General features: G+C 39.2%; 3 protein-coding genes and 1 long non-coding RNA gene across 12 annotated transcripts in view; 1 reads left to right on the top strand and 3 right to left on the bottom strand.

Annotated features, from left to right (window-relative positions):
- LOC100709195 (uncharacterized) overlaps positions 1-16843 on the bottom strand; it is a 1346887-nt gene that overhangs the window by 72831 nt on the left and 1257213 nt on the right. The gene's annotated exons all lie outside the window — the stretch shown is intronic.
- The window catches only part of LOC106096470 (immunoglobulin mu heavy chain), a 1110954-nt gene that overhangs the window by 44299 nt on the left and 1049812 nt on the right, over positions 1-16843 (bottom strand). The gene's annotated exons all lie outside the window — the stretch shown is intronic.
- LOC100700584 (G2/M phase-specific E3 ubiquitin-protein ligase) lies at positions 3001-12613 on the top strand. Of its 4 annotated transcripts, none has more exons than XM_019358439.2 (12): positions 5816-5917; positions 6001-6036; positions 6144-6217; positions 6315-6376; positions 9783-9798; positions 10067-10273; positions 10355-10454; positions 10552-10714; positions 10817-10923; positions 10999-11143; positions 11277-11403; positions 11586-12613. In XM_019358439.2, the coding sequence occupies exons 3-12, from the start codon at positions 6181-6183 to the stop codon at positions 11888-11890; spliced, it is 1269 nt and encodes a 422-aa protein (XP_019213984.1). In that variant the 5' UTR covers positions 5816-5917; positions 6001-6036; positions 6144-6180; the 3' UTR covers positions 11891-12613. The 4 variants fall into 4 exon arrangements, with proteins under 4 accessions (XP_019213986.1, XP_019213984.1, XP_019213983.1 ...); XM_019358438.2 differs by having other exon boundaries at positions 11553-12613; XM_019358440.2 differs by lacking the exons at positions 6315-6376; positions 9783-9798 and having other exon boundaries at positions 11553-12613.
- LOC109194443 (uncharacterized) lies at positions 13024-15182 on the bottom strand. The gene is made up of 3 exons (XR_003219808.1): positions 15100-15182; positions 14650-14741; positions 13024-13139 (listed from the first exon to the last, which is right to left on the bottom strand). It is a non-coding gene; the product is annotated as an uncharacterized LOC109194443 (long non-coding RNA).

Below are 16843 nucleotides of genomic sequence, written 5' to 3'. Positions count from 1 at the left end.
ACAATTATTTACAATGAACTGTACATGCAACACAGCAGTTTTATGAATATTCAACAAGAGCAAGTTTCATTTGGCCCTGGTTTGACAACCACACTGGGGCACATATTCACCAAAACACAGCACACCTTAACATTCTTATCAAGCAGTGTTGTGTCTTCACCCTCACATGATATGAGTAACTCCTGTCCACAGCCTCCATGACATGGTGATTTTGTTATTGGTCTTCCGTCAGATCTTCATCTATTACTTCTGCACGGGGCACACCTTCATACTCTGCAGCTGCGTAATGAAAACATGTAAGATAAAATTAGTGCATACACATAAGGTAAATGTACACCAGTATTCCAGGTGCGTGATTCATCTGAAAGTTATGTGCAGATTAGCGTACAATGAGCGCAATTTTGTATGTTTTTGGGGCGGGGGTTACCCCCGATGGGTGCTCTTTTTCGCTTTCGTTGCACTCGCCTTGCGTACCGGTCCGAGTCTGACTGCTGTAATCCAAGCCTGACGTCTTCGTTTAATAATATCGGATACATGAGATCCCTCCCGTTGCCTCCAGGAGGGGAAACGATGAATAGAGAGCCCATTTTCCAGCTTCTTGCCTTCCCTATCATGTGATCTAACATTGCAACCGACAACACAGTACGTACGAACCATAGCTGACGCTTCCGTGTGCTTCGTTTGGCCTACTGTCATGGCGGGAGGGGGCGTGGCCCCCTCCCGTGACATCACGATCCAAAGCCCTATTTAATAAAACATGATGAAGGTCAAAGGTCGTCACTTGTATGTTGAACTACAAACTTGTCATCTGGAATTCTTTCAGTGTTTTGCAGATAGTGTTATTTACGATAAAGTAATTCAGAGTTATTCATACCAGAGTAACCAGAGAGGATCATATATTTTTAAATATATAACTTTCTACAGGACTGAATATATTATGTTTATGTAAAAGTCCGGAGCCTCTGGGGAGTATCCGAGTATTTATAACATTACACAAACCAAAGGTCTCCATCACAGTGTTCATGAAATGCTGGGTTTATCCATCTCCTGGATCGGGCCTACGGAGGAGTGCTGAAGATTTCCCTGTGAGGGAGCTGCTGGTGAAGATCATGAGTCCTGCTTGATCAATGCCATGAGCTTCAGTCTTCCTGTTTTTTCTTAAATGATGCCTCTTTCAGTGGGTCAACAGAACTTCTGCCACAGGAAAGCTGTGATGAAAGAAAGGGAAGAAGTTTCTCCAAACCTCTGGACCTAGGAAACCCAGCTTGGTCCTGATGGTCTCCCCCACTAGTTTCTCTCCAGGGTGAATATAACTGTTGATATAATATGGATTACTATTACATGAAAAGAACAAATCACACTACACTACTGAAACCTCATGCTGCTGTTTTTAAAGTCTCCATGTTACCAGGCTGTAGAGGGCTCTGAAGATTTAAACAGTTTTAGATCCATTACACTAACAGTCTTATGTTAAAATCTCAAAGGACAGCATTATATTTTTGATATTAACAGTAACTCTGGGCCTCTGTAGAGTGTGCAGCTTATCTCATCGCTGTCTAAAAATGGATAACAAACATAAGAAGTGCTGAATCCTTCAATAATACAGACTATTAGAGTAACAGGTGTGTAGCATCGCTAACTAGCTAGCAACAAGCCTCCAACCAGTGCGTATGCTAGCGGCTAATCTAGCAAACGAATTAACAACAGGGTGATTTTAGAACTATAAGATGATAAGCTGTGTGTCTTTTTTTATAACAGTGACATGGTTGTATTTACCTTAATTAAACGAGTCGTCAGTCATGGTAAAACAGCAAATAACTCGAGCAGCCGGGCTACGTAAGAAGTGTAGGGGGGCGTGTTTGTGGTCACGTCCAGCGGGTGTGTGGGCGGGAGCGTTACACAGTCACTCCACCTCAAGTCACTACAGCGCAGACTCTGACTCCAAATTTGCAAGATGGCAGCCTCCACAAGCGGGATATTTTGGCTTCATTTTTGCACAATGGTAGGAGGCGGTGTCGCGTCGTCCATCTTTTCTACAGTCAATGGTGTGAACACACCGTAAGGCCTCCTGCATTGTGCTTGACTATGGCGTTATTTCTGTACCACTATTCTGAGCGCACGTAAAAAAAAAAATTGCAGGTGCAAGTGTTGCATTTTGAGGAGAAATTTATTTTGAGCGTAAAAAAGCTGAATTTGAGTGAACAAAATTCATTGCTGCGTGCAAAAAATGTATTTCAGTGTTTGCGCTTATCCATATACACACACAATAGCACCCCCTCTCGCTCAGTTTTTTCATTTGCGCTTGCTCGCAATCAGTGTTGCCAACTCCTCAGTAAGGAAAATCGCTATTGGCTGTCCTAAAAGTCGCTAGAAGTCGCTAAATGACGTCATCGCCTAATTTGCATAATTGGTCACGCCAATGTAATTGTAACCTACCTACGTTATTGGAGAGAGAAATAACATCGTGGAAGAGACATAAAGTGAGTAACAAACATCCTAAATGCAGTTAGAATTTATTTAGAACTACAAATTAAATTTCTTTTAGTAATTATTGTTTTTTAATGTCACAATTTCAATCCTGCTCCTTTATCCGGGTTTGGACCGGCAAAAGTGACCCGAAATTGGCACTCTGGTGGAGTTACTTTGTGTGTGTGAGTGTGTGTTTATAAGTAGTTTTAAACCTTGTGATCCACAAAACAGCATAACAGTAAAAGAAGAACTGACTGCGTTACAGTCAGTGCGGGAGCAGCGGCTTCGCTCATGCGCGATTCATTTGCCGTTTGGAGGCATAGGTGTGAACATCTCCTGCCCTGATAGCAGCTGGGGGAGGACTATCCTCCGCCTTTGAGTGCTTTGGCACGGGTGAGGTGCCCACGGCAGCACCGCTGCTTGTTGAGCAGTAAGAGCGATACGCGTTTTCACGTCAAAAAGTCATCATAAATAAGTCTCCAATAACACCAGAAAAAGTCGCCAGATTTGTCGCTAGTCGCTTTATAGAAAAAAAAGTCGCTAAGGGGTCTGAAAACTCGCTAAATATAGCGACAAAGTCGCTAAGTTGGCAACACTGCTCGCAATGTGTTGCTTGCGCTCACAACATTCTCTGCTTCGTGCGCTCAACTTTCTGTACACCGTTATAAGTGTGCCACAAAACCAACCAATCACAGACTTGGTTTCAAAAATTCTGATTGGCTCTTACGGTCTCCAATCAACTCGCTAGCTACTGCCTTCCGGACACCGGAAACACTGTCCACTCAGCCTCGCTTCTTGCAGATAGAGGGATTTTTGATTTACTCTGCAGCCAAAGAAGAGATGGCAGAATCAAACAATGGCTCCAATAATACTACACCACAGTATCAGGTGATTTAAAAAAAATTTTTTTGTGAATTTAGTAATTTGCTGTCCTTTCTGTTTAATATGCTGTGAAACTGTAGTTACAGATGCAGCTGTAGAGTTTAAGCTAGCCTTATGGGTAATTACTAGAGATGGACCGATCCGATATTACGTATCGGTATCGGTCCGATACTGACGTAAATTACTGGATCGGATATCGAAGGGAAATAAAAAATGTAATCCGATCCATTAAATATCAAAAAAGCACCTCAAAAAACTTGCGACACGGCGTAACTCGGCTCATAACCGTAGCACGTTGGAACAGTATGCGTCACGTGATAGAGCGGCTGTGTGTATTTGTAGCCTCGCTAGCAAACCAGCATTTCATCTCCGAGGAAGTTATCCCAGAGAGAAGTAAAGCAAGTGTGTAAGTTCATCTCTGAATGTTTGTAAAGCATTCCCACGTTAAGCTTAACAACCGATATATGGAGTGAGTGCCTCTTCTCTCTCTCTCCCTCTCCTGCTGCTACTTCGATCGTGAAACTGCTTAATGATCAGCTGATCGGCTTTTCTGTCGTGAGTCTGTCTCTCTTGTTTGTTTATTGCCCATTTCGCGCCAGAAAGAAGAGACCAGCGGATAAACAACAGCAGCAAGTTTAAGCGTGATAAGCTGTTGTTAGAATTTATTTAATATTACTTTCTACACCAGGATCCTTTTCTACGTAGCTGACGGCTGGTAACTGTGCATGGGCGGATCTAGCAAAGTTTAGCCAGGGTGGCCGATAGGGCATTAACAGGGAAAAGGGGGCACAAAGATATACTTTTCTTTCTTATTCTCATTTAAAATGTCTAGCTTTTAATAAATAATTATCCGAATCTTACACCCAAAGTTTTAATCTGATGTAAAATGTATAAAGTCCATTACTGTATATAGTAACTATTAAGTCTAATATACCCTAGTAAGCTATAGTACTTTTTCCTTTGGGAAGGTACCATCTGTGCAGTCTGCAATTCTGTTGAAGAGAGATGTTGAATCTATTTAATTATTCTTGAAAAATAATTGATTTCTTTGCATTTTCTTTTCACACTGCATCAAATTAAAGTTGATTACGTCGATTAAGCATCACGAGGTGGAGGGTGGGGGTGGTTCCCTATTTTTTTTTTTTTTTGCTGGGAGTTTTAGAACCCTATTAGTTACTTACTCTTTAAAATACCAGAATAGGAAGGGTGGAGTAGGTTTAAGTTTATTAGATTGATCAGTATTGCTGAACTATGAAATATTTTGGGTGCAGTGTACTTTTTGCATCCAGGTATAACAGAATAGCTTTAGTGTTTTGTTTTTTAACTTGAGTATGAACTTATACAAAAAGCAGCAAGATATTAAAAAAACAGTTTTATTGATTAAAAAACACACTATATTGGATTCATATTGGTATCGGCAGATATCCAAATTTATGATATCGGTATCGGACACAAAAAAGTGGTATCGTGCCATCTCTAGTAATTACCAGCGTAGTTGTCTTACTGAGGCAGTGTATCCTAATCATGTTTTTTAGGGTAATGGTGCAGTTGAGTCAGCAGTAAGAAATCTGGTGTCTTTGCTGCTTAACAACATATCCACAAATCCTTCAGGGAGGCCAACAGAGAGTGGGCAGCTGGAGCCTAGAAATCTGACTATCCAGCAAGAGATGACAAGGTTTTTGCTTTTTTTGTGTGTTTTTTTTTTCTAAACTTTTTGCAATCTTTTCTGTTAAAGTTATTTGGTTTGTCGATTTATCAACATTGATTTTTAAATTAAAATGTGCTATTAAGGGCTGATGTCAAATCAAACTTGAGCCGTGGTAAAAAGAGATGTTTAACATCTACTAAGCAGCTTGTTAAGGCAGGCAGTAAGACCACATCCTACACACCTTTGCCAGCTGAGGAGCTTGAACTCCTACAAGCTGGCATGGGGAGGCAAACAGTGTCTCTTCCAGAAGATGGTGACCATGCAGAGGTAAGTTTGTATAGTCAGTATTAAAATAAGTCATTGGCAGACGCATTTAGCCTGAATCATATGCCACAGTCCATTTAGTGTTCCATTCTGCTTAACTGTGTTTTTAACTAAGATTTCTAGACTTCTGGAAGAAACCTTTCCAAAAATGGAATATCTTTGTGGAGGATGGCTCTTGCATAAGGCAACAGGTTTGTTGTTAATTCAGTTTTTATGTGTGTTTTTGGCATTCTTGCGTGCTCATACTGCATTATGATTATGTAGCTGATGCTTTTGCTGCTTGATTGTTTATGCTATCTTTCTGTCAATAAAGGTGGCAGTGGTCGACGAAAGGTCACTGTAATTCCACCTGAAACAGAAGGATATTCTGTCAAAACACTGAAAGCTGTGTCAGGAGGTGGCAAATCCACTTTTTACATTGTACCTCTTCAGGAAACATTAGACACATCTCCTCTACCTCCCGACTCACAGCACTTTTCAAAGATGCCAAAGAAGATATGTTACCAGTGTAATGAAGTTATGCCTCTGCAGATGCTTGCAGTACACATCAATACGTGCAAAGGAAAATTCTCTCCTGATGAGACTGATGATGAGGTGAGACAATTTTGATGAAATCAAAATGAGCAATTTTGATTAAATAATATAGTATCACAATTACTGTTTTTTTAATTCTGCAGGAATCTGAGTTATGCATTTTGAAAAGCAAATGCAAGGTAAACCTAGCACATTACTAAAAACCATAGTAACTACAATGAATTTTGTATCGGTAATGATCTTTTTCCCACTATGCATAACATGTACCCCTTTTTTGAAATTGTAGGTTATTTGTCCAATATGCACTAAGGACTTTCCTGAAGATGAGATCACAGTCCACACGAGTCTGTGTGGGGATAGGTAATCTTTTTTCAGCCATTTATGAAAAAATGTTAATCAGTAACAGTCCACGCAAACATATGTAGTTTTTTTTTTTTGAACTTTGTTTCGTCAACAGCTTTCAATGCATGGTGCCTGAAGAAAATGACCAAACTACAGGGACACCAGCTCAAACTTCAGTTTGCACTAGTGATGTTCGATTCGTGAATGAATCGTTCAGTACTCGAGAATCACTTTACTGACTCGTGAATCATGATTCACAAGCGCAACTGACTCACTGACTCATCCCTTTTGCTGTTAGCAAACTAATTCCATTAGCAGCAATATATCTAGCTTATAATTAAAATTGTGGGGAAAAAAACAACAGCCAGTTTCTTAACAAAAACATTTCTGCTCTGAACTGGAAGAAAAAACCCTGAGTAGAAGCTCACATCAAGACAATAGCTCCTCGGTTCACAGTAGCATGGCTCAGCTAACATGCTAACAGCACATTTGAGTTACTCACCCCCTCCCTTCCTGTGCTGAATCATAGCGTAAGCGAATCACTCAGGACTCACTGGCTGTGTCCCAATTCAGGGGCTGTGTCCCAATTCAGGGTATGCACGCTTGAAGTACGCACACTACGCGTACTACGTACGGTGTGTACTACAAGTACGGGAAGTGCGGAAGTGAGAGGCTTGTGAAATGGGACGGTCTAGCCTTCGTCGCGCTGTTCAGGTTGCCTAGCAACCATGATACTAACCGTGAGAAACGTTTCATACAGCTTTGTGTGACAGAAATGAAGGAGAAAAAATGTTTTGTTGGTCATTCAGTTTTGTCATGACATCACTTTGATTAGTTCAGTATCTGAGGCTGAGACCACAGGACTGTAAAACAAGATTGTTGGGCTTCATTTCTGTACTGAACAGTCATTTCAAGATTAGTTAGTAAATAATAATTAGCTAATGTTGTTCATGAGACTAAAGTCATCTCACTGTGGTAATGTAAATATAATATGGACAATATCATATGTATTGTCAGATTATTATATATATATATATATATATATATATATATATATATATACACATATATATATATATATATATATATATATATACAATATATATATATATATAATATATATATATATGTGAGCTTGAACTCTGGGTCAAAGATGCAAGTAGCAGTTATTTATATTTCGTATCACCTTAAATCTTCACTCAAAGACAAGTATCTCTGACAGTGTATATACAGATGTATTATATATAAGAGACAAACATTGTTCTTTTAATATGTTGGCATTACTAAATTTGGCACAATGCTTACATATATGTGTAAAAAGCAAATGTACGAGCTGTGATAACTGTTTCTGATAGAATGCAGAGTAGACTGATATATTAAATATTTCTTTATTGGGTGAGAAAATCAGACCATGTCATAACTGCTTTAAGTCATACAGAATAGATATCAGAGCCTTAAACAGGCCGACTTCTGCTAAATGGGTCAAACTGGGTAGAAAGTATACAAACACATAACATCCTTATAGAATATGATGTAACACTATAGATCAACTTAGCTCAGAATATATAAAGCATATAAACAATTACAGCAATATGATGCAACAAACACAGCAGTGCTACTAATCCAAAATACTCAAAGCTTCATAGAACTGAAACAAACATTTATTTTTAGCTCCATTCTGCTGCTGATACATACTTTAGGTTTCTGGATATTAAACTTGTTACTGCCTTTCATAGTGTGTAACTTGAAGGCCCTGAGTACTTTCTCCCACACTGAAAACACTGGAATGATCAAATTATTTGAACATTACCTAATAAGACCGATTCAGGACAGACAATTGGTTCTTTTAAACTTTTCTAGCAGTCCTTCACAAACAGGGAACAGTCTGTCTATTCTCTCCATCTGTCAGCTGCTGCTGGCTCTTCCTCCTCCTCCTCTTCCTCACACACTGCTGAGTTTGTCCTGGTGGATCATCAGGGGTGCAAAGCCTCACAGATGATGTGCAGCAGTGGGTCCCTCAGTCTGTCCTCACTCTGGACACTTGCAGTTGTCACACATGGAAATCATGTGTGTGATAAGCTGCAGGATTCAAACACAAGTGTAACTTATAAATACATGTTCATACTTTTATTTCACAATCAGAGAGAAAGAAACAGAGAGAGAGTGCAGGACAGACAGACAGGTGACAGTCTCAGGTGTATACACTGCTACAAAACAGCACAAGAGAAGGAGGATTTAGTGTTTGTGTTATTACGAGTGCTAAACAAGAAGAGTTCCCAGATGGTACAGTGGACACGTGTGACTGCTGTGATTAAAGCATCTTTCTTTCAGCTTAACGAGTGAACCGTCAGCTCGTTCAAACACACGTTAAAGTCCGTTTGGCTCGACACCACCGAACAGAGACAGCAATATAACATGGCTAACATTAACAGTGCAGTGAATCCTGCTTGTGCCGTGATATTCAGGACTGCAAACCGAGCAGCATCACTGACTTTCAGCTTGTTGTGTTTGTGGATACATGACTGACTTTAATTATCCACAAAATCATCAGATTCTCTGTAAGATTAAGGTCAACTATATGTATATTTATAAGTAGAGTCTTTAAAACCAAGTTACCGCTGAAAGTACAAACATCACTAATGTCACATAACTTTGCCGACATGTGGCCAACAGTAATGTTTTAATGTTCTTAAACATTCGCACATAATTAAGTGACATGATATGCAGTACTTACTTCTGACAGTTCACTCTTCGACCGCTCCCTTCTGCCGTATTTTGCGGCAAAATTATCCACACCCACTGCCGCGCTATGGATTGTGGGATATATGGGACCATGAAGCGTGCACCGGACCACGCTTGATATTTGGGGAAATCGACGGCACATTTGGAGTATGCATTTGAAGTACACTTTGAATTGGGACAGCCGTCGTCGCGTGGCGGTGACGTACTCGCACTTGAAATGCGTACTTCAAGCGTGCAGACCCTGAATTGGGACACAGCCACTAACCCCCTCCCTCCTGGCTCACAGCTCAAATGAGTTGAACGAATCACTGACTCACTAACCCCCTCCCTCCTGTGCTGAATCGTAGCATAAGCGAATCACTCAGGACTCACTCACCCCCTCCCTCCCTGTGCTGAATCGTAGCATAGACAAATCACTCACTCACTCACTCACTCACCCCCTCCCTCCTGGCTCACAGCTTCTTCTTCTTCTTCTTGGTTGGCAACCAATGTTAAGGCGCATTACTGCCCCCTGGCTCACAGCTCAGTGGACATTTAGATGAGAAAATATATATTTGACACATTTGAGGAAATTACTAATAAAATAAAATAAAAATGAATAAATGTTCCCTTTAGAATTTTTTTTGCTCTATAAAATAGTTGTTTTCTTTTACAATCATTCATCTTAGCAGTAGGATTTACATTAAAAGAGAAACAAATTAAGTTTGAGTGAAAATATGAATTTTTGCACTCTCTGGTCAACTGACTCAGTGACTCAAATGACTCAAGAAACCCGATTCACTTTGGTGAGTGACTCATTAAAACTCGATTCAGTAAAAAGAATTGAATTTACCATCACTAGTATGCACAACAGACAGGTACTTTTTGCTCTATTATAGTTCATATACACACTATTATGCAGAACCATTTGTTAAAATTATGTATAAGATCTTTTACACAATAACTGGGGTTTAATTTCATATAAAACATTTTATGATCACACTACTTTAAATTATTGTTAAAGATTGTTGCACAGAACATGCTGCAATAATTTCTAATCACGTTTAATGTGGTAGCCTCTTTTAATCTAAAGGTGATTATTTTTCTTTGAGAACTTAGGATGTTTTCTACCCTGTTTTTGTTAAGCGTGGAAGATGTATTGCGTTGCCTTGAACAACAAGTCGACACCACAACAGAATTTAAGTTGTGTGTGGACAGAGAAGACCTTCCAGACAGAGGCATTCTCCAGTGGCAGAGAAAAAAATCTGCATCTCCCACCAGTGTTCTTAGGGTGGAGAGGCATTGGAGAGGCAGGCGTGGATACAGGAGCACTTAGGAAAGAGTTTTTGAGTGGTGAGTTGCTTATTACCTGTTTTGTCCTAGTGTCAATAAATAATGGATAACTTGAAAATGTGGATATTTTTTGTATGAAAGACATGATTTCAGGTATTGAAAGCAGATTCTTTGAAGGACCTGAGAACAAGGGCAAAAACCCCAAGTATTCTCTGACCGATCTTGATAATGAAAACTTCAGGTTGGTTACATACGAGCTTTGTGTATTACATTTAATACACATCCGATATTTTTGTAAATGTTACCTGAAAATGAATTATAATCATTTGTCTACACAGAACTGTTGGTGAAATAATTGCAGTCAGCCTCGCCCAAGGAGGCCCATCTCCTGCCTTTTTCAAAGAATGGTGCCACAATTTCCTCTGCTCAGGAGAGGTTGATTTCAGCTGTCTGTCTAAGGAGGATGTTGCAGATGTGGAATCTTCCCTGCTCATCAGCAAAGTGAGCACCTGGTTTAGCTCTGGCACATGATATATTATGAGTATGGTGTTTTTAAACACTTTTAACCTTCTGTATTTCCTCTTTCACATTATACATTTCCAGGTTGAAGATGCTGCAGACATACATTCTCTGATGATGTGGGCTGATGAAATTGTCAGCTGTGGATACACAAACCAGATAAAGATGGATAGTAAGGAAAGCATGATCCGGTAAGGGAGAAAAAGTCAGAGAGATCATTAACCCATCCCCAACTAGTTTTTCATTTTTTGTTTGTTTTTTTTAAGTGCTATTGTCTTACACTCTACAACAAGACTGATTCCAATGCTACAGCAGCTCAGAAAGGGCATGGAACTGTATGGTCTTGTGAACCTGATGGCTGTAAATCCTGAAGCTTGCCACAGTTTGTTTGTTCCTGGGAAAATCCTCAAAGTATTAACATAGCAGCTTCAGTCTGATCCGAAGACAGTCCACTTATCTGTACTGTAGTTATCCTGTATTTATTTATTAGTTTTGAATGAACAATATATCTATAATATAATCTACTTTATTTCCTTATTTACAGCCAGACGCTGATTTCATTATGATGAGCTGCCAACCACATTTCAGTGAAAAGGGGACATCTAGGGAGAGAACTGAGAGGAAGATCATACATTTTTTGCAAGATTTCTTGCAGGAGATTGAAGCATCAGGTACTATATAGTATTAGCTGAATATACCTATAGTATTGTATATCTACCGTATGCATCTGTTAAATATTTTTGCTTTAACATGCAGGGCACTAGGAAGTATTCTTAGTTGTTAATTTAAAACATTGTAATCCAGATTGCTTTTTATTTAGAAAAGACTTCAGAAACATTTTCAAACATCACAGATGGAAACACAGGCGGTGCAGGTGGTGAAAAACCAGAGTCTCTTGCTGTCCAGCATGTGCTCCAGTGGATAACCAGCCAGTCCCATGTTCCCATCCTTCCTGATGAAAAGAGACATTTCAAAATAACATGCAAGTTTGACCACGAATGTAAGGAGCGGCTGGGAGATCACTCAATTTGTTACCCAGTTGTGAGTGCATACACTTGTACTGTGACTTTTCCAGTGCAGCATCTGGACACTTACACAATGTTTAAAACCATAATGAGTGCAGCAGTTAGATACAGTGGTGGATTCCACAGAGTTTAACACATTGTTGTCTTGTAATTTGGAAACTAAATGAGTAAAAATGTTTCTAAACATTAGCTGTTAAGATGTTCGTAGCTGTTTCATGAAAATGACAAGACTTCAAAACTTTGTGTAGGGTCCTACGTTGATAGATAATAAGCAAGTGCTTTGTTTGCTTGTCTACTTGTAATCTGAATGTTTTAGCAAAGAAATCCAGTATTTGAGAACTTAAAAGAGCGTTGACTTTCACGTCCATGTTAAGTGTCACTGTTGGTTTGACATCTGTAGCAAGAATTGTATGTACAGGTCACGACCGTGTGACTCAGAATGTTCCAAGGGATTAATTGTTCTCTGAAGTCCCTCCAGGGTTTCCTCATCCAGTGGGCATTCAACTTCAGGAACCACAACTGTGCTGTTAGATTCTTCTTGCAGTACAGCACTCTCCCAGTCAATCCTGGATCCTGAAGCTCCTTCAAATCCACAAACATATATAATAGTCGTTATTCCAGAATAGGTACTTTTGGGAGTAATGTTATTAAATACAACAATTTAAAAAGAATGCTTTTGTTTTCATGTTCTTCTTACAGTAATTTAGATTAATGGTAATTGATAAGCAAGAATGTATAAAATCACCAGAAGCATCTCCCAGATGTGCTACAAGTGTTTAATTTGTTAATTTCAGAAGAGCAGATTTAACTGCTAACTAAAATTTTGAAATTCAACATTTAAATAAATTTTTAAAAAAAAATCTGATTATGATCTGGTACCTCAAGTCTCTCGCCCTCGTCCAGCTCTTGTAGATGTCCCAGACACCAGAGCTGTTCAGGAGTGAGACCACCTTCTGTCCTGAGGGGATGATTATTCCATCCTCCAACAAAGGTGACAAGATCTGCTCGGAGTCGAGGGACAAAGATGTAGTGGACACCAAAGAGATGAATGACATCTGAAATGTCAAGCAGGCCATCCTCCTCGAGTGAGTGAAGAATATCATAGTACTTGCTAGTGACTGCAATCCAGACATCACGCCAAAGTCGTTCTACTCTGTAAATACATTTGAATTTGGATTTCTGGTACTTCATGCTTCAAATCAATATCAGAACTGCTACAACAATCTACCCATGCAGTCAATAATGATATAAAAAAACATCAAAAGACTAACCTCTGATTGTGGACACTCTTTCCAGATATGAAACTCGCTCTCCCTGTTCCTCTTGTGGCAAACATGAAATGTGCAATGTCCAGGTTTTCTACTCCTTGATCTGCCCTAACCCTATGATAAAAATACATTTTTAAGGAATTTTTAAAGTTTTCTTTAATGAAACTTGTTGCTAGTAGAGCTGGGCGATATAAGATTTTTTCATATCACGATATGCTTTTTTCATTTCAGGCGATAACGATATATATCACGATATAAGCCAAATAACTATATATGTAAAATTTAAATGTGATGTTGCTCACAAATAAAATGTGAAATAATCAGCAGCTTGTTTTGATTTAAATATTCATTTTCCATAATAAGTTCAACAGGGCAGATGTACTTAAAATGAGGCTTCAGTTTTATGGTAAAAATGGTAAATGGCCTGCATTTGTATAGCGCTTTACTCAGTCCCTAAGGACCCCAAAGCGCTTTACACTACATTCAGTCATTCACCCATTCACGCACACATTCACACACTGGCAATGGCAAGCTACGTTGTAGCCACAGCTGCCCTGGGGCGCACTGACAGAGGCGAGGCTGCCGGACACTGGCGCCACCGGGCCCTCTGACCACCACCAGTTTTATGCAAAATAAAGGCAAATATTACAATCTACACAAAAGGCAGCCGCTAAAGCGTTTAAGTTTCAAAATAGAACAAACAAAACAGACTACTAAATTGTCAGTTCCACTTCGAAACAAAATATTAATTCTAAAAATAAATCTTAGTTTATTTTACAGAAAAAGAGACAAAATTGACCAACTTACATAATATTGCTTTGGAAGCGCTGTCTGAGAGAAATGTTTATGTCCAGGGAGTTGGTAACGAGGATCCATTACCTTAATTAGCTGCTTGAATCCTTCATTTTCGACCGTGTTTATTGGTAGCATGTCTTTAGCAAGACAGTAAGCTATGGCATTCGTTATGTTGCTATGGCTCTTACCTTTTTTGTCATATGGTAAGACGCTGGCGAAAGCCGACTCAATTGACTGTTGCTGCTTCACAGGGATTCCCCTGGTTGTTTTCGATGACGAATTAGCGCTTTCAGTCAGAGATTGAGCGTGCTCTAGTGGGTGGCACTGCTTCAGGTGATAAAAAAGGTTTGTTGTATTTCCAGACTTTGTGGGAACATGCTTTCAGCACAATTTACAGTGCGCGTTACGCTGTTTTTTGTCAGACTTCAAATAGCCGAAATACCTCCACACTACGGAACTTCTCTGGCCTTCCCTTTCGACAATCTCTCCGACATTGGAACCGTCATCTGTGTTCCCTTCGGTATTCTGGTCACCAAAAACCCGGCACGGCGGCTGGCTGCTTCTCAAACAAATACACACGTGCGCCTTGGCACTTGAGCTGTACGTAACAAGTTACGTGACGTGACGCTGCGGCTGTGATTGGTTCGGCTCTGCGCTACTTAATTTTTATTGGCTATTGGTTTTTTTTATAAGACAGGAAGAGAGAGATGAGGTCTATCGCAATAGTTTCATTTTTCTATCGAGAAAAAGTTATTTCGCAATACATATCGTTATCGTTTTATCGCCCAGCTCTAGTTGCTAGCATATAAATTTAATCAGGGCATAAAACCTTGATGGCAAGCCGTGAAGCTGGGCTGATCTCAGGAAAAATGAGAATGCAGTTTTTGCCCTGTTGTTAGTTGCTGCATCCAAGTACAGGACCTGCAGTAAAAACAAATGGAAAATTAAAGATCTGGTTTCAGATCATGTATAGTTTTTCAGTTAATAATGCAGTTCCATAATAAGTGTTCAAGGAATATTGTACGGTTCTATGTTCATAACCATAATTCAAAGCTTGAGTAGTCTATACATCAATATTGGTAGTACTTATCAAAAAAGAAAAATGGCCTTTTAGTTGAACCTTTTTTTTGTAAAGAACTGATTATAAATTTAAAAAAAAATAAATTGCAAATCGTCCACTATGTTGGCTTGCTGAAAAATTGATGTTCATACAAAAATAACCTAATACAGCTCTCATTTCAAAACTAACAAATATTCTACATAACAGTTAAAATTTTACCTTCCTTGAGTAGCCATCCACTCCACTTTCAGTATGCACACTTGCCACTGATTTAAACTGGACACTTGTCAGGTGTGCTGAAAATAATGCCAACATTTTTATATGTGAAAGTGGATAAGTTCAATGAGACTAAATATTTTAGTTCTCTTGTCATGATTTTTTTTTTTAAGTTTTCAGGAGCACTTACCATATTATGTGTTGATAGGCTTGTTATCATGGAAAATATCAATATACAAAGTGTAAATAATTGCTCAAGAAAATTTACAATTAACAATATTACTGGTTTTGTTACACATCCTGTAATCCTTTTACTTAATATTACTCTATCAAGTGCTTTTTAAAATATTATAAATACACTGAAAGACCTATCAGATAAGGTTGATTAAAGCAGATTTAAAGTATAACGTGCATCTTTCTGCCCAACTTGTGTTAGAGCTTTATAAGTGGGTATTTTACCTTATTACCTGTGATTTGTGTCTATGTGGACCAGGGAGAGAAGGCCTCGCACCGAGTAGCTTCTTCGCACAACACAGCCTAGTTCTGTGATCCGTGTGAAGATCCCTACAGCATCAATTCGATGCATGGAGGCCATCATTCTCCACCACTGAACACGGAGACCCGTAGAAACCAAATGTCCTTGAACCATTTGATAGCCAGCATTTGGCATCTGATTTTTGATAGCCGATATGATGTTGTCCAGCTCTTGGTCATTCATTGTGCTGTATGTTCCTCTCACAGACAAGTCAAATTCTTGCATCCTCCCGAAGATTGTTCTTCTTGAAACACCAAGACATTTAGCAATGCAGCTGACTGGCAGCTGAGTGTCCAACAAGTTCTTCAGTTTTTCTCTCTCTAGTACGATTTTGGGGTGGCCAGGTCCCAGACCAACTTCTGTTTCCAGTTCAATAATGGCCACAGAGCTGATGTTAATTTCACACTGAACCAGATGATGAATGTTTTGTAGAGCCTCTGTAATCTCTGACAGACCGCCTATTTGCTGAGAGAAAGATTCAAACAGAACAAGCTCATGACGAGTCAAGAACTCCAAATAATCCAGATTTAGTGGTTGTTGGTTTAAAGCAGCTTCCAGTTTAGAGAGGAGTCTATGCATCAGTTGTTGTCTCAGTATGTCCTGTTAAAAGCAGCAAAGAACATGGACAAGTAGTTAGAAAAATACAATGAAATGATGTATCTCAGACAAAAATAAACAACCCATAAAACGAACTATATGAGGTACATCATTTTTCAAGTTTGCATAGTTTGCAAATTAGCTAACGTCAGTTATCAAGCGAATAATAATGTACAAAATGATTTTATATTACTTACATGTGGCCGGGACATGCTGTTTTCGTGCTGCTGTTCAGTATTCGACGACATAAAAGAGAGCTACTCAAATATAATTTGTAGAAATGAGTCAGTTGGCATGGTTGTATGATGCAACTACATTATACTACACCAACGATAGTCTTAAAAAATAATATATTTTAAAATAAAATAATTAAAGATATTATCCGCAAATTGGGGTTTAATTGAGTTTAGCTGGATTTAGCTACATTTCGGACAGTGTTTCCGGAAGGCAGCAACTAGCGAGCTGATTGGAGACCGTAAGAGCCAATCAGAATTTTTGAAACCAAGTCTGTGATTGGTTGGTTTTGTGGCACAATTATAACGGTGTACAGAGAGTTGAGCGCACGAACCAGAGAATGTTGTGAGCGCAAGCAACACGTTGCGAGCAAGCGCAAAT

This window comes from Oreochromis niloticus, linkage group LG4, assembly GCF_001858045.2.
Source record: "Oreochromis niloticus isolate F11D_XX linkage group LG4, O_niloticus_UMD_NMBU, whole genome shotgun sequence".
Lineage (NCBI taxonomy): Eukaryota > Metazoa > Chordata > Actinopteri > Cichliformes > Cichlidae > Oreochromis > Oreochromis niloticus.
This window is presented reverse-complemented; position numbering and strand designations above follow the sequence as displayed.